Consider the following 23,125-nt stretch of genomic DNA (forward strand, 5'->3'; position numbering starts at 1 on the left):
ATTTGTTCATTAGTTTCTTGGCTTCGAGGGAACCACATAAACCCTATTTCTAAAAGGTCAATGATCCCCCCCCCAAAAAAAAATGTTTTGTTGTTTTAGCCTTTTTGGCCATAGGTATCCTTGTTTTTATTTGGCCGTCTGGAGAGGGATACAAGAATAAAAGGAATAGTGGGATATTATCCATGAGTTTTTGAGTTCAAAAAAATATTTATTCTCCATTTTCAAACAGTTTGGTAAATCCGAAGAGATTAAAAGGAAACAAACAAAATGATATTCCATGCAATTCAGTGCATACTGTCAAAAAGGTTTCCAATGCGTAGACCTATTGTGGAGATTCAGGAACAAATATCTCAAACTCTTTACAAATCCCAACATCTAATAGAAGTTAAAAGATAATATCACAAATTCTCTACGCTAATACATTCCTCCAATTCTCTCACGTCCCACACCACGCCTATCATCTCTTGCACGATTCATGAACATATCCCGGCGATAGTCTTTTGGTGGCGGGCCACCTCTAAGTGGAGAGCGGCTTCTCTCTCTGACATCACGAGCCCACCTACCACCACCACCACCACGATGGTTAGGAAGTGATGGCAAAGGAGGTGCAGGGGGTGACAGTGGCCTCCTCTCAAATCCTTTCCTTTCATTGGAGAAACCATCTCTTCCACGATCCCTATTATCCCAGTCCAGAGGGGGTGGCCTATCAAACTTGTTTCTCCCCCTGTAGGCATCATCCATGTAATCCATACGCTCTCTACGAACATGGGGATCTGGAAACCTGCCTTCATGCCTGAGGGGTGGCAGAGCAGCAGATCCATACTCTCTAGGACCATCCCTTGCCAACCCGCGAAGAGGTGGAGATCTATAGCTATTCGTATTCCTTTCTGGGGAACGATCTATTGGAGGTCCAGGAAAGCGTCTAGGAGGAGCATGAGGTTGTGGAGGAGCAGGATAACCCCTCCGTGGACTTCCAGCAGGGGCATGACGAGACCTATTACAGCTGTTACAATAGTCCCGCCTCGCAAAGTTAAGATTACCACATCTGCAAGATAGTAAAGCTAACAGATAAGATCTCAGCAGAAAGATCAACCTGTTTGGATGTTCAACCAGAATCCTAAATTTAAAAAAACTTCAGGCTAATTAACAGGTAAGAGCAATGAGTAACTCCAATGAAAAGTTAAGTCTCGTCAAAATTAGAAAGACTTGCACTTACAAGGGATCAGAACAAATCCAATCTCCCTCCCTAGGACGCACATTGGGATTATTTCTACTGTTGCCTTCCCCTCTAGCAAGTCCAGGAACAAAGCCAGGCCCATCAAAAGCTCTACCAATTGGCCTACCACCAACTCTTCCTCGACCATAAGGGGGTGAAAGGTCTCGATATCTACCAGGATCTCTCCCACCTCCATATCCTCGGCTTCGTGACAAGTGATTATAATCAGAATTAGTACGGTGAACTGCATCTCTACGGTGAACAGGAGATAAGGAACCTGCACGAGTTCTATATCCTGGGAAAACAAAGACAGTAAAGTGAGGGAAAATTTAGCATTGCAATCTACAGGCTGAAACCAAAAAAATTGTGATCATGCAACTGCCATATAATCAAGGTGACATTTCAAAGGGAAGGTTACCCCCCACACAGGGCTTCTCCTCCTCATGGATACGTATCATAATCTAAAAAGTGTGAATAGCGCAGGAAGTTTGCATGATAACACCATCAAAGTCACTTCCCAAACACCTGATCCATATTACCAAAATGTAAACAGGTTCTATGAGCAAGGCTTTCCACTAATACATAGTTACCTCCTTTATATCCTTGACCCCAATTCTTTCTATCTCTGAATGCTATATCATAGATCATGATATAGTTAAATGTAGAAATCATTTAACCTAAGCATCTGAAATATCAAACCCAAATTCAAAATATCGGAGCAACAGCAACATAAGCAGTGCAGAATAAAACAAGAACCAAGTTGAAAACCCAGTACAGAATAAGAGCTAACTCATACAAAAAGCTAATCCAAGATGATAAAACAATACACCAATGTCACTTCATCCTTTAGAAAGTAATCAAACTCAGGAGCACAAGATCAGAATGAATGCCACAAGGAAATAACCACCAACACACACCACCAAAGTGCAAAGAATCCCAAAGTTCAGTACTTCTGATTCCTTTTGGAACCATCCACTTCTCTGACTCCATTTGGAACCATCCTTGCTAGTATGCGGTGACAGCCGGAGGTAGATTCAAGCAACATAGTTGACTAATTTGCAGCAAACCATACAAAAGAATGACCCAGGCAGATAAACCCAATTGAAGCCATATACAACAATGCCAGCAACCAATGCATTCTTTTTTTTTTTGGGATGAACTATGCCCCCAAGTAACTTCAAAACAACAGGAGAAAAAATTGGACATAGAGAAGTGCATTCCTTTATTGTTAGAAGATAAGCATCCCTTTCTGTACCACCATATCAATGTCCCGGTCAATCATCCGCATGGATAACATTAAGGATTCATCAGAAGCTACACGACCACATGATAACAAAAATTCCTATATTTCCCTTGTGGAATTACAATTACTATGCTGAAAAGCAGCCTTCCATGTTGTAAATAAATAATAATCAGAATCATCCCTAATTAACCAACCAAAGAAGAAAAACCCATAGAACCTAATGACAACCACCAGCCAAAAACAATCATTGCAAGGACTACTCCAAAAGTAAACTGCTACAAAAGGATGGAATTGAAATAACCGCGAGTTCAACAAAAAAAACCACATAAACCAATAACACTAAGAAGTTTATCCTCAGTGAACATTATCTTCCCATAGGATCAGGTCAGCTTCCGAAAAGGTAGCAAATTAGCAATTACCATTGCAAGGACTATTCCAAAAGTAAACCGCTACATGTAGATGGAATTGAAATAACCGGGAGTTCAACCAAAAAAACCATATAAACCAATAACACTACGAAGTTATCATCAGAGAATATTATCTTCCCATAATATCATGTCAGCTTCCGCAAAGGTAGCAAATTAGCATTTCACCCACCCACAAAGAACTTCTTGGCGCGGAACCTAGATATACCAGCCAAACATTGGTTATAACTTAAGGTTATTTGCCAAAAACAATTTTTAATGGTCAGTTTCTGTCCTCTACAAATCCTGCAACCACATTGATGTTCTAATGCATTGCCCCCACTGTACCATGTATGACAAATACTTCAAATTGTATCCAAGATTTCATTAAACTTGACATGTCTTTACCTTCACAAATATCCCAAACCAAACATATGACCATGACTCTGCAAAATGAGAACCCATGCAACAGATTTAGTGCTGCAAAACCCCCCACATGTTCATGTAGAATGGACTATTTCCAGCACACTTATTAACCCTTTTAAATTAAAAAAAAATCCCAGATCATGATCCAAAGCTGAGTTCACAGCAACATGCCTTCCTCAAGGCCCAAGATCTTGCAGCAACATCAGAGCTGTAACACAAATGCAAAATTTATTCACTGTTGACACTCCACAATCGATGGGAAATCCATATGCGTGGCATGCACATAATGAATAGACAGCAGGTCTAACAAAACCCACATCAACAAGAAATGACAGTTTTCTTCTCACCCAACCCCCAAATTAATTCGAATGCTACAAATTCAACCATTCAATTCTACTTGAAAACCATGCTTTAACCAATTCAGACTTCAAAAACTATATCATAAACAAGTTTTCACGGCAACCATGGGCACCAATTGTTCTCACGTTTCGTTATTATCAACCAACAACTATTGGTGTTGTTATCAGTAGTTGAATTGATAATGAAATAAAACCCAATACCTATTAAACCAAAACTGAAACTAGTTTTACGGGTAGCAAGAACTGAAAAATAAATCTACAACTTCAAAGTCCAATATTCGAAAACAATAATAACAAAAAAACAGACACCAATTTTTTCAGAAACCAAATAAATTGCAACATTCAGATAAACAGAACAAGTTTCTTCAAATTTTAGGAACGAAAAATTCAAAAATCTAACCCAATCACCCGAATCATAAGCATAACGGACATAAGAGATGGAACAAACCAGGGTCATCGGAATATCGATCGGAGCGAGAATAAGGGGGAGGAGGATCTCGGTGGAGTTCGCCGGGCTCGAAATCGCCGGAACGACCACCGGCGGAGGCTCCGCCGCCGCCCTCGCTGTGGGAGGGGCGGACGACGAGGCTGCTCAAGAGAGGCTGGTGATGGTGCGGCGGCGCTTGTTCCTTGTCCCTCGATGAAGCCATAACTCTTTGTGGAGAAGATTGATTATCGCTTTTCTCAATTCTGATCTACGAGTTTCGATCACGGCGTGGCGTGGCTCATATAAACCCTAGAACCACATGCAACATTTGCTATAGTTTTTCATGAAATTACATAAAAGGACAATTATTTTTCTAATTTTGTTTTGCACCCTTTTTATTGTACATATAACAAACGGAATATTCTTAGAATTTTTGCCACAATAGAATTTTAAATTTAAGTACTCGAGTCCACTGTTAATAATTAATAAAATAAAAAACGGCACATATAACTTGAGAAATATATTTCTTAGATTGAATAAGATAATTTCCCTCGTCCAACAAACACAAAAATATTAGGTTCGATACACTTTCTTATGTGTTACATGATGGATAACTTGTACAGAAAGATTTAGTGCTCTATGCACCAAGTCACCAACGAATTCCAATGTGGTTTCAGTTTTCAATACATTCATTCAAAAACAATTTTTTGGATTTTGTTTTATTTTTTTGTGCTCGTTTCATGTGAACTTGTTATGACAATAGCTCCAGCTGCTTGCAATGAATTGCACTTGAGATCCATATGACTTTTGGAATCATGTCATTGTGTAATTTGCTAGTAGAATGCAAAAAATGTTCTGATAGATTATCATCAAAACATAAAGATGAATTATGATAGTTTTATTTGGAATATAATATATCCACTCTTTCTTCTTATCACCAATCTTATTATCATTCATAGGAGAAACTAAGGAGAGGTTTTCAAAAAAAAATAAAAATTAATATATATATAGAGAAATGATTTCACAATCTTTATATCTATAACATAACAATTTTTCTATAATATTATACTTCTTATCCTATTGATTGTAATTGCTTACAAACCACTAAATAGTCATCCATATTCATGTAACCTGGAAGTATTTCTATTCAATCTCTTCTTATTACTTTGTTTTGGAATAGCGAGTGCATTGAACTTTGTCACGGATAAAGAATAAGACTAATCCCTCGTTCGAGGGGTGAGACACATCCTTTAGCCGGTAAAGATTTTTCAAGAATTTGTTTGAAGCAGGATTTGAATTCTTGACTCAAGCAAATCCTTGAAAGCTTAATTGTCAATTGAACTATGCTTGGCTGTTTTGGATTCTTTTGTTAAAATCAGAAAACAAATTATTATATAACACCAAAAACTTCATGTATTGAAATAATTACTATTTAAGATATTTTACAAAAACTAAAATTTATTAAATACTCATAATATATATATATATATATATATATATACTGCAAACTTCAAACAAATCACAATTGGTGTGTTTAGCTGCTCTCCTAATTCTCGTGTTACTTAATGGGTGTATTTATTGAAACTAAGGTTTAAGTTTATGGGTTCTTTTCTTTTTTCATAATCTATTTGTCCAAATGTCAATTTCGGGCTAAAATTGTTGCAAATTTTTGTACAGATTTAATTATAGAAGAATTTAATAATACAAAAAACATAAAAAAAGAGTTAAGTGAATTAACCTTGAATCTTTTAATAAAATTATTTCAAGCTTTTTATATTAGGTTCATATTTTATTGTATTTATTTTGTTTATAACACAAAATATTTTATTTCCGCCCCCCACCAAAAAAATTCTGGGTTAGCCACTATTATCCTTGGATGAAAATTCAATTAACGGCTCCAATATAATATCAAGTGAGCGCCAATGATATTATTTTGATCGAACAATAATAAAACTTGTGGAAAGAGGTACTTAGAAAGAAAGAAAAGTGGTAAGTCTAATATCTCCCGATTTATTTTTAACCCGGCAAAGGGTTAGAGAAGGTAATTACCCTCGTTATACAAATCTTAGTATTAGGCCCTGTTTAAACTTCAAAGAAATATAATGTAACATAAGTTTGCACCCCTTCAAGTTTAATCTTTCAATTTTTTATCTTATTATTCTTCGTATATAATGAAAACTTGGAGGGTTCTTCGAATTTGGTTACATATAGGAGAAAAAGTTATTTTCGACTTATAAGAGAAATATTAATTTCAAAAATATATAATTAAATAAAGAATTTAATTTTTTTTCGATAACTTATATTCTCTGATTTAAAAAATATATATCATTTTGAAGGGAGAAAGATGCTTTTATAATTTTAATTTATGTTAAGACTATATTAATTTTTATCATTATAATTTTTTTTTCTAATCCTAAATTATGTCATTTTGCAGTAATATGAGATAATTTTATTTCTTTATGCAACTGAAAAAATATTAAACCCTTAAATAAATTACCGATTTAATTTTAAAAAACTAAGTTAACATTAATTTATTATGAGACTACTTTAATTTAATTTTTAAATACATAGGTGGTGGGTGAATGATGCAGGAGGGGGCCACGTGTGAGTGAGGCGTTGAAAGAAAGAAGAAAAAACAAGATCTAGACCGATAGTCTCTGAGGTGGGTCACTCACTATTTTACGTAACAGTGACTTAACTATTTATTTAAGACCAAATCATTATTATAAAAATTGACACCTGTCCCAGTCCTCACTCCATGGAATCGTGTCCTTTTGTGGTCCAAACCCACCAACTGTCCATTTCCAACCCATAAAGAATCCTATTTTTTTTTTATATCTACAAAAAAAAAATTCTTATTTTTTTTTTAAAAATCACAATTTTCCTATGGAAGATAATTTTATTTGGGTGAATTTAGAATTAATATTTTATATCTCTTTTAATGCGATAAGTGTACTGAATTTGGTACATCTATTTTTTCTTTTTTTTTGGTATGAAATTCGATACATCTATTTACTAAATGAGAAAAATTTAAATAGATATAAAAAACCCAGGGATTAAAGTGAAATTTTTTTACCCCTTTTCAGTATACCATACCAAATATACCAAAAATTTGATCCTTCCAAATATAATATTGGAAAGGATTCAACATTTGTTCAGAGCTCTCCTATTATTTTTGGAAAACATCTTTCATTTTAATTAAAAAATATTTAATTTTTTTTAATAAAAAAAACATAAAATCTAGTGAGATTAGTAATTTAATATAAAATTAGTTAATTAATTACCTAGTATTGGTTCTCTGTTTTCGTTAGCTTTATCTCTGCCATTCTCGGGATCCTTCCTTTACTTTCTCCTCAAACCAACGACACTATTGATTGGATTTCTCTTTTCTGTTTTCCTTCGCAAACCTACAACAACCTGGCGCACGATAGCACCAACGCTTTTAGTTTCGTAATAACTGTTTCTGTTTCACAACCGTAATTATTTTCACTTCCAAACCCGAACAAACTCCTTGAAAATTTTCCTTCCTCTTTCTGTTTTCCTTCTCTGAACCGAACGGAGGATCTGTCATCTGAGTCAGAGTCACAGAATCAGAGAGAGAGAGAGAGAGCTTTACGATCGGAGCTCTCTGTTGATTGGTGTGTATTCAGCTGCGATTTCATTTTCTTCTCTGTTGTTTGGTGCGTATTCAGCTGCGATTTCATTTTCTTTTGTTTTTATTTCATTCTCCATTTTTTTGTTCTGTTTGTTTCACCTCGATTCAGTTTTGAACAAGTTTTCATAGATTCCGTGCTGTTGTCTCTCTTAATTTTTTTAATTATTACTTTCTCTTCCCTGTTTTCATATATATACATTTATATATATTTATGTATGAAGAAAAAACAATCGTAAGTTTGTGTGATTACTATAATTCGGTTTTGGTAATTTTGTTTGATTCAGTAGAGATAAACTGATGACTCTGTTAGTTGCAAGTTCTATTATGTGAAATGACTACTGAGTGGTGTTTGAATCTGTCTGATGAAGATGAAATTGCATGAAGGTAAAGGTAATGGGTTATTGTTGATGAAAATTTGCGCTGCAACATGCTTGAATTTCAGTTTTAGCTTAGATTTGGAGAGAACAGAGTTGTGAAGGTTTTAGTTTGCTCCCCTGTAATGTTCACGACCGGAAAAGTTGTATATGTGGCAGCCTTGCCTCCAGAATTGGGAGAAGATGGATTAAAATGCTGTCTGAACACTTTATTTGATAACAACTAAGAATTATGTCTTGATTTCTCAGAGAAAGAATATATATATATATATATATATATATATATATATATATATATATATATATCTTTTTGGGTTCCAGTATTGTTAGTGTCTAACAAATTATTAAACTGTGATTTTGCAGTTAAAGTTTATATAAAGGAAAAATGTTCCTTACTAAATTTTTCAGTTATGCTGATTCAGGAAGCGAGCAGGTCAAATATTGGCATGTGGGGGCATTATCGTGAAACTTCATCTATGTACAAACGAACTCCTTCAAGAGATAATTCAAACATGGATGACGTGGAAGAAAACTCAGGTATCGCCCCCTTATTGAACCTTTGCAAAATGTACTTCAGGTTATCAGACATCTGTTAGTACTTAGTTCCACTTTGTTGTGGAATATAGCGTCTAACCTAAATACCTCCTGAAGGAAATTTCCTACCTGTGCAACTATTGCCATCTTTCCAATATAATCCTTTCAAGATTTCATTATTCAGAAGAAATGACAAATCATCTAATCTTGAAAGAGATCCATGATCCATCTGGCTTTTTCTTCTATGCTGTTGCTATTGACAATTTTCAATTGACTGTCAGAGCTGAAAATGATAATTGAAAAGATGCCCTGGGTTAATGATGTACTGCAAATTTTGATGAGGTCTTTAATCATGATGAATGCTAACCATGCTATTTTACATGCCTGATAGATCTTTTAGACAACTGCTTGGATAAGGAAACCTCAAATCCTTCATGGAAGCTTTCCTTACCGCATGTACTTGTGGCAACCATTTCTTCGTTCCTATTTGGATACCATCTCGGGTTCGTTCCTCCATAATTTCTCCTCTACCATGCCCTCTCTTGGTTTCTTGACTTTAATTGAGAATCCATTAAAGACGTCACTTTTTATCCTTTGTTTTTTTGGGTTCTATTCAGAGTAGTTAATGAACCACTTGAGAGCATTTCCGTGGATCTTGGCTTCAGTGGAAATACCTTGGCTGAAGGTGACACAGAAGATTCCAAAACCCGTGCTTAATTTGATGTCGTATTATAAATTTCTAATAATTAGATTTGGCTCTTTTGTTTCAAATGAAGGCCTGGTGGTGAGCATTTGTCTTGGTGGTGCCTTGATTGGATGTCTACTGAGTGGCTGGATTGCTGATGGGGTGGGGCGTCGTAGAGCTTTCCAGTTGTGTGCTTTGCCAATGATAATCGGTGCTTCTATGAGGTCATATTTCCGGAACCAATATATGTTGTTTGATTCACTCTTCTTCTTTTTTTCTGTGGAATAAATGGGAATTTTCTTTGCAATTTATGGTTTTATCCCTCTTGCATTGGAGATTATGCGCTATGATTTAATTTTAAATCCATCTATTGTACATTTGCAAGGAGGATATTTATTATAAGTCTTTAAGGCTCTTTCTATGGATAACTAAGCTCGTCCTTGTCAATTTCATGCCACTGTAGTATAGCCAGGATATTATCATTTCCTGTCCTTGTGATATGATAGTAAATTAACATCTGTTGGTCTGCAGAACTACTAAGATTAACAAGTATGAATTGATTGATGTAATCGCACTTAGTTTTTATTTGTTGGCTCTTTAGGTTTCAATTGTTTTTGAGAGGTTGATCTGTTGGTCACTTTGGAAGCGCAGCATAGATTATTTAATGTGTTGAAATCTTTTGTTGTTGTTGTTGTTTTTTTCTTCTTTTTTTTGTAATTTGTGATAAAATCTTTTTACATGTTTCTTCCCTATCCCTAATGTACCTCACTGCCATCTTATGGTTTCCATAGGACCTCTTCACCTATGATGATATTTTCATGTTCCTTGTCAGTTCTAGAAAAGAGGATATGCTTTTCTTCTTTCATATATGCAAAGAACCTTGGGATACACCACCCCAAAAGCTAGCTCTAAGGGTGGGAGTGTCCAAGGTCTTATAAACTCCACATTAGTTGCACATACAACCAATGTGTGACTATATATCTCAACACGCCCCCTCACACGAGAGCCCATTGGGCTTGAAGAGTGGACAATGCAACAGGCCCAGCCTACCTGTGCTAAAAAATTCCACAAGAGAAAGTGGGGGGCGGCGAAGATCGAACCCGGGACACGAGGCTCTGATACCATGCAAAGAACCTTGGGATACACCACTCCAAAAGCTAGCTCTAAGGGTGGGAGTGTCCAAGGCCTTATAAACTCCACATTAGTTGCACATACAACCAATGTGCGACTATATATCTCAACAATATATTTTGATCATATCCTCTCTTTGGAAGGGAATAACATAACACAGCAAATCACCGGTTTTTTGAATTTCTAGATTTGGTGGACAGGGTGTGCTTTAAGCAGACCTTCGGTTTTGATTTTAAGGGGCAATGGTTAGATTTCCTTAGTGCTATACATGTTATACTACAGTCCAAATGTTCTTCAAGTTGCTTTTACTGAAACATCTAACCCCTCTGTGGATTTCAATTCGGTCAAGTGGCAGTCTTTACCTTTATGTTTTCATATATAATTCTTATGGCTGATTTCCTGATTGGAAAATTCTGCATTTTCAGTTCAGCAACAAACAACTTGTTTGGCATGCTTGTAGGAAGGTTATTTGTTGGGACTGGCCTGGGCTTGGGCCCTCCTGTTGCCTCTCTGTATGTGACAGAGGTATGTTTACAGTTGGCCCATTGTATATGGCCCAACCATTGATTCAAGAAACTCGTAGTCAACTAGAGTTGTAGCCCAATAAGTATGGTCCAATTGTTGAAAAAGGCAATGATTTGAAATATAACAAATTACAATCGAATCCAAGTCCCAATAAAGCAGCAGATGTGATTGTGATTTGTTTGGGAAGAAAAGGAAAGCAACATATTTGGCATGATTTGAGATTAAAGATTTGGAATGTATTTTGAATTATTTATTTGTAATTTATTTATTTATTTTTAGATGTTAATTACTGTTATTTTATTTTAGGAAGTTTTATTATTTTTAGAATTTTAGATTTAGAATTTTGAATCACTTTGTAATTAGTCTATAAAAAGGTGCTTATGACCCTTATTCTAGGAGTTGAATATTTTGATATTTTGTTAATTATAATTGAGAACCGGAAGGTTACTCTTTTGAGAAAATCCCAACTTTCTGTTTAGCCACTTTTCTATGCGCTTTCGGCATCATTTGGTATCAGAGCACTAGTTTTCCTTCAACCAATGGCTGAAGAGAATCGTGGAGGTCGACAACGGCGTAGTCACGAGGGTAGGGAACGTGGATTCGTTCCTGAAGAATATAGACAACTGCGTCAGATTGACCCGCGAGATATCGAAAATGAAGAGCTCGGAAGGCGGATCCAGGATTTGAAGCAACAACTTGAGCAAGCGTTGGATAAGAAAATCCAAGTTTTGAAGCGACTATGTGTGTGGGCACAGAGAAAGAGAATTCAAGATTTGGAGGAACGACTCATGCGGGTATGCATGAAAATTCAAATTTTGAAGCAAACTCTTGCGGAGGTGCAGAGCATGAAAATTCAATATTTGGAGCGACGACTTGCGTGGACAAAGTTGGGCATTCAATTCGAAGAAGGAATGGAATTAGATGACGCATCTGATGACGAAGAAGAGGACGTCAATCCCTTGGGGATTCTAAACCAGGGACAGAATTGGGAAGTACGACCTGGAAATCAGTCCACTTTTCAAGATATCGAGATGCAAATTAGCATTCCTGACTTTGATGTCTATGATCATAATCTAGTTTGTGATGATGATCCGATCTATAATGATGATCCAATTTATGATGATTATCCGATTGTTGATAATTATCCCATTTATGATGATTATCCATCTTATGATGATAATCCAGTCTATAATAAATCTGATGGTGAATCAGATTATGAAGATCTAATAGAGGAAGATTTATCATTTGAATTTTTGTCTAAAGATATTGAGATCAGTGGAGATAAACAAGATTCGAGGACGAATCTTTTCCTAGCAAGGGAGAATGATGCACTTATAGTTGGCCCATTGTATATGGCCCAACCATTGATTCAAGAAACTCGTAGTCAACTAGAGTTGTGGCCCAATAAGTATGGTCCAATTGTTGAAAGAGGCAATGATTTGAAATATAACAAATTACAATCGAATCCAAGTCCCAATAAAGCAGCAGATGTGATTGTGATTTGTTTGGGAAGAAAAGGAAAGCAACATATTTGGCATGATTTGAGATTAAAGATTTGGGATGTATTTTGTATTATTTATTTGTAATTTTTTATTTATTTTTAGATGTTAATTACTGTTATTTTATTTTAGGAAGTTTTATTATTTTTAGAATTTTAGATTTAGAATTTTGAATCACTTTGTAAGTAGTCTATAAAAGGGTGCTTATGACCCTTATTCTAGGAGTTGAATATTTTGATATTTTGTTAATTATAATTGAGAACCGAAGGGTTACTCTTTTGAGAAAATTTCAACTTTCTGTTTAGCCACTTTTCTATGCGCTTTCGGCATCAGTGGGAGTGTCTAAGGCCTTATAAACTCCACATTAGTTGCACATACAACCAACGTGCGACTATATATCTCAACAATATATTTTGATCATATCCTCTCTTTGGAAGGGAATAACATAACACAGCAAATCACCGGTTTTTTGAATTTCTAGATTTGGTGGACAGGGTGTGCTTTAAGCAGACCTTCAGTTTTGATTTTAAGGGGCAATGGTTAGATTTCCTTAGAGCTATACATGTTATACTACAGTCCAAATGTTCTTCAAGTTGCTTTTACTGAGACATCTAACCCCTCTGTGGATTTCAATTCGGTCAAGTGGCAGTCTTTACCTTTATGTTTTCATATATAAATTCTTATGGCTGATTTCCTGATTGGAAAATTCTGCATTTTCAGTGCAGCAACAAACAACTTGTTTGGCATGCTTGTAGGAAGGTTATTTGTTGGGACTGGCCTGGGCTTGGGCCCTCCTGTTGCCTCTCTGTATGTCACAGAGGTATGTAAATGGCTGCATCTGTCTCATTGACTAGGCTGAAGATTTACTTGGTTATTCATGCAATTACTATCTTGAATGGCAGGTTTCTCCTGCTTTTGTGCGAGGTACCTATGGAGCCTTCATCCAGATTGCTACATGCCTTGGTCTAATGGGAGCTTTATTTATTGGAATTCCTGTCAAAGATATTTCTGGATGGTATGATATAAATCTTGAATTCATGTTATGTATTTACACGTGACTTTTAAAAATATACCCTGAATTTTTTTGCTCAGGTGGCGGGTCTGTTTCTGGGTATCTACCATTCCAGCTGCTATACTTGTTCTGGCTATGTTCTTCTGTGCAGAGTCTCCACATTGGCTATACAAGGTTGACACCTACTATTAATTCATCTTCTATTTTTTTTTTTTGGTACATTGCCAGGAGGTATCCCCATTCAACCTTCTCCGGACACCATGCCCTCGGGGTACGGCCCGTTTGGGCTAGCCCCTCATTGTAACAGTGGATGCACTAAGCTTCGTGGTTTATCATTATTTGATTTGTAACTAATTGATTCTGTATTTGTTTAAATCCCTCAAAAACTCTATGTTAATGTTGCTAATGGTTTGTTGAAGATGTCCTTTTATGTTGCCTCTGTTTCTTTATACATTTGCAATTAAGTGCCAGCTTGATTATCAAGTGTAACAATAGAATACTCCAGAACATAAAAAGCCTAGAGGATTAATATGCAATATTTTTTTCGGTGTTGCATATTTAACCCGTCTCATGGCAAATATACAGGGATAAGAATACGTACAATCGACCCTCACCTCTAGCCTCGCAAAGTCAAGGAGCTTTTGTGCACTGGGGGTTTCCCTTTTATGCTTAACCTATCCATGCTGATTAATTTTGTTGTTTTTGTAAAGAACCAATTCAACCCAAAAGCTTAATGATTTATATCATTCTCTAACACGTCCCCTCACACGAGAGCTCACTGGGCTTGAAGGGTGGACAATGCACAGGCCCACCTACCTGTGCTAAGAATATTCCACAAGAGAAAGTGGGGGACGGTGATAATCGAACTCGGGACACGAGGCTCTGATACTATGTAAAGAACCAATTCAACCCAAAAATTTAAGTTTGTGGGTGAGGGCTTTTTAATGGTTTATATCATTCTCTAACAGTTTTTTCTTTCTAGTGATGAAATTTAGAATCCAAAATGAAGTGAAATCAGGATGCCAATATTTTTCTTTTACTCTTTGGTTTGCCAAATTTTATTTTTATTCTTTACCCTCTCCCCGATCTTAATCCCATAGTTTTAGTCCTTATCAGTCAGCAAAAACAATGAGGTGCATTGATGTCCTAGTGCTCATGTTTCTGGAAAGTTTTTACTCAGTTGTATGCATGTCATCGTTTTCCTATTTAATAGAAGACTTCTGGAGTGTTACTAACATTTGACATATTGTCCACGTGTCTTTTTATCTTTGTGAGACATGGTTTATAATAGTTTTTTGTCCTTATTAGTCAACAAGACAACGAGGATCTTCATGTCATAGTGATTGTAGTTCTTGAAAGTTTCTTCTCACTTCTATTCATGAATGTTCAGCGTGTATCTTCTGACTCCTCATCCCTTGCATAATCCTTGATCATTCCTCTCTGTTGTGATATAGCAAGGAAGAACTGCTGAAGCAGAAGCTGAGTTTGAGAGGCTTCTGGGTGTATCAGAAGCAAAATTTGCAGTATCAGAGTTATCCAAGGTAGAAAGAGGAGATGATACTGATGCTGTGAAGCTCTCGGAATTGGTTCGTGGACGTCATTTTAAAGGTATATGTTTTTCCTGGCTTACCACTAGGATAGTTAGTGAATATATTTGTTATTGTTGTTATCTTGTGACTGGCTTCTTGAGGTTGTCAAAATTTATTTTTATTCACGAGTTCGTTTTGCAGTTGTTTTTATTGGATCAACCCTATTTGCTTTACAACAGCTATCTGGTATAAATGCTGTATTTTATTTCTCTTCAACTGTTTTTAAAAGTGCTGGAGTGCCATCAGACGTTGCAAATGTCTGCATAGGAGTTGCTAATTTGGCAGGTGCATATGCCTTCTGGTTGCCAGGTTTTACATCTATAGGTATTGAGCTATTCTATTCTTAAATGCTAATTTTTTTTTTCTGCTTTCCTCAGGATCTATCGTTTCAATGATTTTGATGGATAAGCTTGGAAGGAAGGTTCTTCTTTTCTGGAGTTTCTTTGGCATGGTAAATTATGCATAGATATTCTATTAAATTTTGTTTTTTAATATCCCAATTGTAGCATGTCATTATATTAAGGGTGATTATCACGCACATGAAAATATGGAACTCAAGGGGGAGTTATGGTTATCAAGATGAGGTGTTGTATGGAGTATGAACTAGTGCTGAGTGTACAACATTATAGAACAGGGGGAAATAACATCATAGAACAGGGGGAAATGCGCTTTGTTGTGATCAGTGGTGGACCCAAAAAAAATTTATTTATGTCAGCACACTTATTGTTTGAGAGTTTGCATTAAAAATAATAATTGTCATCAAATGCGCAACAATAAGTCTGCCACTGGTAGGTACCCACACCAAGTCTAATAGCAATGAAATCACAATGTGCAACGCCAACAGTACGTAGAAAATAAAATTTTATATACATGTTCTTGGAATCCTCTGTTTCGTGCAGAAAATTGTTCTTTAACCAAGCGTTCAACACAACAATTCTAGAGATGTAAAAGTAACAAAGCAAACCCCAAATCCAGATAATTTAACTTAGAACTCTAAACTCTGAAGTGGGTTGCTGCTAAAAATCAAGAAGAGATCAAACATGGGAAGGAAGAAAGGAAAAAGAAGACGACAAAAAAAAAAGAGGGAGAAAAAAAAAAGTGGTAGTAGTTTCTATCACTTAGCAACAAAAGTCATTGAAACTAATGGAAATTGCAACAAAAACAACCCTATAACGACAAATAATAAAAAAAAATCATGTCTGCACTTGCGGATACTTACTACTGAATAGGTCCGCCACTGGTTATGATATGGTGCGTGTATTGTTTTTGTTAGAAATAATATAATATTATATAGGATTGTATTATTTATTATTCTGTTATTCTAGTAGGTTATTTGGGCTTGGTCTATTAGGTCATTTAACCTCTTTAAATAGAGGTCTTTTGTACAGTTCTATACACAATTGAATACAATACATTCATACATTATAATTTGGTATCAGAGCTCTTTGTTCTAGAGATTTTTCGCTTCCGCTAAAACCCTAAGCCCACTGCTTAGGCGTTCTCTCCTTCCTCTAACGCCGTGCGTCCCTCCGGCTTGGTTTTACACTGATTTTTCGCTTCCGCTAAAACCCTAAGCCCACTGCTTAGGCGTTCTCTCCTTCCTCTAACGCCGTGCGTCCCTCCGGCTTGGTTTTACACTGTTCACGCGGGTTTTCAAAAAAAAAATACTGTTCATCGCGTCCGTACAATCCGTACAGATTTACTGTTCACCGCGTCAGTACAGTCTGCCCAGATTCACTGTTCATCGTCCGTACGATTCACTGTTCATAGCCCCGTACAGTTGTACTGTTCATCCGTTCCATACAGATATATTGTTCACCGTCTGTACAGTTTTACTGTTCACGCGTCTGTACAGGTACTGTTCACGCAAAAAAAAAATATTTTCGACCATTCCGAGACAGAACAGCTCGCCTTCCTCTCCTATTTTCAGATCTGGCCATCTCCTTTATTTTATTTTGTGATGGAGGGCTCAAGTAATGCATCCAAAAACACGACTGACATCATCTCCAGTACTGCCCCATCTCCATTCTTTTCTCGTGCCAGTGATTCTAATTGGAACAGTGGCCGCGACAGAGGCCTTGTTGCAATTATTGCCAGAATCTTGAGCATTCTGAAGAACGCTGCTATAGGAAGTACCCTCATTTGAAGCCACCGACTGCCAACTTTGCTCAAACTGATGCTACACCACCTTCTACTGGATTAGTAACTCTTTCAAGTGCCGACTATGAGGCACTTCTCAATAAGGTTTCTTCTCAGCATCCTACTCAAGACACTGGTAATCATGTTGCTTGTTTTTATAAATCATCTCTTAGACCCTGGATAATAGACTCAGGTGCTACTCATCATCTTTGTAGTAATAAAGATCTCTTCACTTCACTTTCTTTTTCTAATAACCTACCCTCTCTCTCTTGCTGATGGCACTAAGGCTCTTGCTCGTGGAATTGGGGAAGCCAATCCAACTCCCCTTTTAACTTTGCGTTCTGTTTATTATATACCTGGCATTCCTTTTAATTTAATCTCTGTTAGCCAGTTGATTCATTTTCTTTCATGTACTGTCACCTTCTCTAAACAATCCTTTTCTATGCAGGATTCGGGTACGGGGAAGACGATTGGAGCGGGCATTGAGTCATGAGGTCTCTATTATCTGATTGCACCACCTTCTCCAGTAGCATGTTCTCTCACAGAGTCTCCTAAGCTAATTCACAGCCATCTGGGTCATCCAAGCCTCTCCAAGCTTCGGCATATGGTTCCTTTTTTATCCAGTCTTAAGTCTTTAAACTGTCATTCTTCCCAGCAAGGAAAGCACACTCACTCCTCCTTTGCTAATAGAGTCAATAAAAGAGCTGATGCTCCTTTTTATATTGTTCATTCTGATATTTGGGGTCCGAGTCGAACAATCTGTTTTGGGTTTTCAGTATTTTGTCACCTTTATTGATGATTTCTCTCGTTGCGCTTGGGTTTATCTAATGAAAAATCGTTCCGAATTATTTTCAATTTATTAAAAAATTTGTGCTGAGATAAATACTCAATTTGGTGCTTCTATTCAAATTTTGCGTAGTGATAATGCAAAAGAATATGTGTCTCTTGAGTTTTCTAATTTTTGGAGAAACGTGGGACGTTACACCAGACCACTTGTCAACACACTCCACAACAAAATGGAGTGGTCGAACGTAAGAATCGGCATCTGGTTGAAACTGCTCGTACCCTACTAATTCATATGAATGTTCCACTTCGTTTTTGGGCAGATGTTATAATCACCTCTTGCTTTCTCATCAATCGCATGCCCTCTTTCGTACTCAATAACGAAGTTTCACATAGTGTTTTATTTCCAGAAGCACCTTCCTATCCTCTACCTCCACATGTATTTGGATGTACCTGCTTTGTTCATGATCTTACTCCAGGAAAAGATAAATTAACATCCAAAGCCTTCAAGTGTATTTTCCTTGGATATACTCGTTTTCAAAAGGGGTATCGTTGCTACTCTCCTGATCTCAAGCGTTATATTATCTCGGTTGATGTCACTTTCCTTGATTAACAACATTTTCATTCTATCCCATCTCAGATAACACAAGTTAATCAAGTTCTTCCTGTTCCTTTTCTTGATTTGCCTTTACCAGTTGTAGGAGACTCTATCCCGGAGGAGCAGCCCCTTGCCTCCATCCCTAAAGACCATCCTTTTCTCACCTATCAGCGTTGTTAGACTGCGCCTCCAGCGGATTTGACCCTTACTGACTCACCGCCTGCGACTGTCGACTCTTCCCCTCCGAATCCTCCATCAGAAATTACTCCCATTGCCCTTCGCAAAGGTATTCGATCCACTCGTAACCCTCATCCACTTTATAGTTTCTTGAGTTATGATAGACTTTCTTCACCACATTTTACTTTTGTTTCTTGTATTTCGTCTATTTCTTTTCCTAAAACCACAGGTGAAGCACTCTTTCATCTGGGTTGGCGTCAAGCAATGATTGATGAAATGCAAGCACTTCACTCCAATGGCACATAGGATCTTGTTCAAGCTACTCCTGGAAAGTCAGTTGTCGGTTGTCGATGGGTATTCACTGTCAAGGTTGGTCCTGATGGCACTGTTGATCGCCTCAAAGCTCGTTTGGTGGCCAAGGGATACACTCAGATATTTGGTCTTGACTATGGGGATACTTTTTCTCCTGTTGCCAAGATGGCATCTGTTCGCCTATTTCTTGCACTTGCTGCCATTCATCAATGGCCTCTTCTACAGCTTGATATCAAAAATGCATTTTTACATGGTGACTTGCAAGAGGAAGTATATATGGAGCAACCAGCAGGTTTTGTTGCTCAGGGGGAGAATTCTGGAATGGTATGTAAGCTTCGGAAATCTTTATATGGCCTGAAGCAGTCCCCTCGGGCTTGGTTTAGTCGCTTTAGTTCTGCTGTTCAATCCTTTGGCTTAACTAGAAGTAAAGCCGATCATTCTGTCTTCTATAGGCATAGCTCTTCTGGCTAGTGGATCTATCTCCTGGTCTATGTTGATGACATCATTATTACTGGCAGCGATCAAGTTGGGATTGATCAGTTAAAGAAGTACTTGTTCAATCAGTTTCAGACCAAAGATCTTGGCAGACTTCGATATTTCTTAGGGATCGAAGTGGCACACAGTCTAGGCAGGGCATCTCTATTTGTCAGAGGAAGTATGCACTGGATATCCTAGATGAGACTGGTATATTGGATGTAAACCTATCGATACACCTATGGATCCTAATGTTAAGCTGTTACCCAGACAGGGGGAGCCATTGGCAGACCCTGGTCGTTATCGCCGGTTAGTTGGAAAGTTGAATTATCTTACTGTGAGAAGACCAGACATCTCTTTTGCAGTTAGTGTGGCAAGTCAATTCCTTGACTCTCCTTGTGACTCCCATTGGGATGCAGTTATCAGGATTCTTCGATATATCAAAAGAGCACCAGGAAAAGGTTTATTATACTCAAATAAAGGGAATGCAAAGGTATCTAGCTATTCAGATGCTGACTGGGCAGGTTCTCCTTCAGACAGACGATCCACCTCGGGGTATTGTGTTCTCCTTGGAGGAAACTTGATCTCTTGGAAAAGTAAGAAGCAAACTGTGGTCGCAAGGTCAAGTGCAGAGGCAGAATATCGGGCAATGGGAAATGCAACATGTGAGCTCATCTGGTTATAACAATTGCTTAAGGAACTACATCTCTGTGAACAGCAGCCCATGTAGCTCATTTGTGACAATCAAGCAGCATTGCATATATCTTCTAACCCAGTCTTTCATGAGAGGACCAAACATATAGAAATTGACAGTCACTTTGTTAGAGAGAAGATTCAATCAGGAGAGATAGAAACAGCATTTATCAATTCCAGTGATCAACTTGCAGATGTTTTCACCAAGGCTCTGAGAGGTCCCCGAATAGATCATATATGTAACAAGCTGGGAGCTTATGATATATACATATCAGCTTGAGGGGGAGTGTTAGAAATAATATAATATTATATAGGATTGTATTATTTATTATTCTGTTATTCTAGCAGATTATTTGGGCTTGGCCCATTAGGTCATTTAACCTCTTTAAATAGAGGTCTTTTGTACAGTTCTATACACAATTGAATACAATACATTCATACATTATAATTGTTTTGAATAAGATAAAATTGGCCTTTAATCATAAAGTTGTTTGTTATATTTTGTACTGCATAGGCAATATCAATGATCCTTCAAGCCACAGGAGCAAGTTCACTTGTTTCAAACCTGGGAGCAGCTCTGTACTTATCTGTTGGGGGCATGTTAATGTGAGTATGCTTTAACTATGGGTAAATTTAAATTCATGTTTCTATAAATTCTGAATTGCATTCTCTTAGCTGTAGAGAAGATTCTTCTGCTTACGTTTGTTTGGTCACGATTAGATTATAGGTGATTTTTCAAAAGAGAAAAATTAAAGCATTCATACTCATCTTTCAAGCGAGAAACAAGTAGGAAGTGTAAAGGTGATAATATGCTGATGCTTGTAATTGAACTTTTTTCAGTTCCGTGAAAAACATTTTAATATTGATATGACTGTCAAAGAAATCATGTGCTGTGCCTGTAATTAGAACCTTTATTGGTAATTATGAATCAGCAAAATTCATCAAGTATGAGGGCTGCATTTTACTTGGTATACATCTTTGTATGTGTGTAAATTGAGGATGAAATGACAATGAACTGAAACTTCTACATCTAATTACTTAGTCCTCGTTGTCCAAGTTCTAGCAGCGCTGTAAAGTGTACACAATTGTCACTTGGAACAATCACCTTGGGGTAGGGTGCATGCAGTGCCTTTTGGACAGACACTGCTGGAATATGAACACTTTATTTACTTCCATGCAGGTTTGTCTTAACATTTGCTCTCGGGGCTGGCCCAGTTCCAGGTCTCCTTCTACCCGAAATCTTTCCTAGTCGAATTAGAGCCAAGGCCATGGCAGTCTGTATGTCAGTGCATTGGGTAATTTTCTTCTGCTTTAATTCATAATTTTTTTCTGCTTTAATTCATAATTTTGTTGTGTCCTATTATAAAACAGTATTAGTTATAATTGGCTGCATACCCTTCAGTCTTGATGAGTTTGGCGGGGTATGTTTTACGGTTTTAATTGATTCTATGATGTTGCTGAACTCTACCATGATTGAATTAAGAAAATGAAACCTGCTGAAATTTCCTGCAGTCTTTGCAAACTAGTCAAACAAAACCAATATCTGTTTTCGTAATGACTTATAAGAAGGGGCAATTCATTATTTATAGTGAAATTTTATCAATTATCTGTTCTCATTATGACTTATAAGAAGGACCAAGCTCATTATTTATGGAATCCTTTTCTCATTAGATTCCTGATTGTGTATTATACAGGTCATAAATTTCTTTATTGGATTACTGTTCTTGCGTTTGCTGGAGAAACTTGGTCCGCAGCTGCTTTACTCTATCTTTGCTACCTTTTGCATGATGGCAGTAATTTTTGTAAAAAGAAATGTGGTGGAAACCAAAGGGAAGTCGCTTCATGAAATTGAGATTGCACTTCTTCCACAGGACTAGAGGTATCTTCTATTTTGCATAGTTTGCGCTATCATAGTTTCAGCTGAGCAGGCTGCGTTTCATCTATTTCCGTCCACCTTAATGGTACAAGAAGAAGTTCAAGGCAGGAACTATGCATTGTTTTAGTGTAACATTAATTCGAAGAGGCTTCGATACACGGTTTCCGGCTTACTACACTATTTCATCTGTTCTCTGTTTGGGTCTGTGGAATCTCTGATTTTGCGTCCACCAAAAAAAAAATATATCAAAAGTGGGAAATCTATGTATCCCATAATATTAGCCAAATGTACTGCATGTAAAATGTACTGTATGTAATATATTTGTCTACGTCTGTACGTGACAATTTTTAATCGCTTGAATATTGTTTCATTTTGGATAGCGAGTAGTATAACATATCAAATTATGTCGTAGAGTATGTAGATTGGGCAGCTGAAGAAATACTTAGATCCGTAATTAGGAATTTTTGGTTTACAAACATTTTATATATCTAATATGGATATAATAATCAGGATTGGACCGATGAATCTAAACCATGATAAAAAAGAGAGAGAAAAAGAAGAAAAGGTTTTAGTTGAAAGGTACACACAAAGGGGGGTGGGTAATTCAATTTGTAAATTTATAACACTTACGAAAAAATTGTTAATAATTATATATTTTTTTAAAGATATATTTGAAATTAATCAGTTAAGTTATTGGTGTATTATACAAACTTTTTAATTTAATATCTATAATAATAATTTTTATTTTAAAAAATAACTTTTAGAAAAAATGCCATGTGACATTGTGATAGAAGAAATTTTATATAATATATATTACTTTCAGAATATCTGAAAAGATGTCGTAGGCAAAATGTGTATGCAATCCAAGAACTAAAACCTTTTAACTTGCGTTTGTCATCACTGAATCTTCCATGTTCGTGCTTTGTGAATGCTTCTCCATAACTCCACGTTTAATTACGCACTTCTGATGAATCTTCATTATAGAAAACTTGCC

General features: G+C 36.7%; 2 protein-coding genes across 5 annotated transcripts; one reads left to right on the forward strand and one right to left on the reverse strand.

The window, feature by feature from the left end:
• Positions 1-264: 264 nt before the first annotated feature.
• On the reverse strand, positions 265-4,386 carry LOC133295750 (uncharacterized). Its single transcript, XM_061494607.1, has 3 exons — positions 4,097-4,386; positions 1,217-1,511; positions 265-1,045 (listed from the first exon to the last, which is right to left on the reverse strand). Exons 1-3 carry the CDS (start codon positions 4,296-4,298, stop codon positions 415-417), a joined length of 1,128 nt encoding a protein of 375 aa, XP_061350591.1. The 5' UTR covers positions 4,299-4,386; the 3' UTR covers positions 265-414.
• Positions 4,387-7,393: 3,007 nt separating this feature from the next.
• Positions 7,394-22,501, forward strand: LOC133295743 (probable plastidic glucose transporter 2). Of its 4 annotated transcripts, none has more exons than XM_061494597.1 (14): positions 7,394-7,713; positions 8,527-8,641; positions 9,030-9,141; positions 9,256-9,323; positions 9,415-9,547; positions 13,199-13,298; positions 13,381-13,493; positions 13,571-13,664; positions 14,945-15,098; positions 15,221-15,364; positions 15,457-15,530; positions 20,770-20,861; positions 21,436-21,550; positions 21,950-22,501. In XM_061494597.1, exons 2-14 carry the CDS (start codon positions 8,551-8,553, stop codon positions 22,130-22,132), a joined length of 1,473 nt encoding a protein of 490 aa, XP_061350581.1. In that variant the 5' UTR covers positions 7,394-7,713; positions 8,527-8,550; the 3' UTR covers positions 22,133-22,501. The 4 variants fall into 4 exon arrangements, with proteins under 4 accessions (XP_061350581.1, XP_061350580.1, XP_061350579.1 ...); XM_061494596.1 differs by having other exon boundaries at positions 7,395-7,755; XM_061494595.1 differs by lacking the exons at positions 7,394-7,713; positions 13,199-13,298 and adding an exon at positions 10,880-10,979 and having other exon boundaries at positions 8,513-8,641.
• The last annotated feature ends 624 nt before the right edge of the window (positions 22,502-23,125 follow it).

Source organism: Gastrolobium bilobum, unplaced genomic scaffold, assembly GCF_033153095.1.
Source record: "Gastrolobium bilobum isolate Gb01-03AN ecotype WA unplaced genomic scaffold, APGP_CSIRO_Gbil_v1 utg24947, whole genome shotgun sequence".
NCBI classification, from domain to species: domain Eukaryota; kingdom Viridiplantae; phylum Streptophyta; class Magnoliopsida; order Fabales; family Fabaceae; genus Gastrolobium; species Gastrolobium bilobum.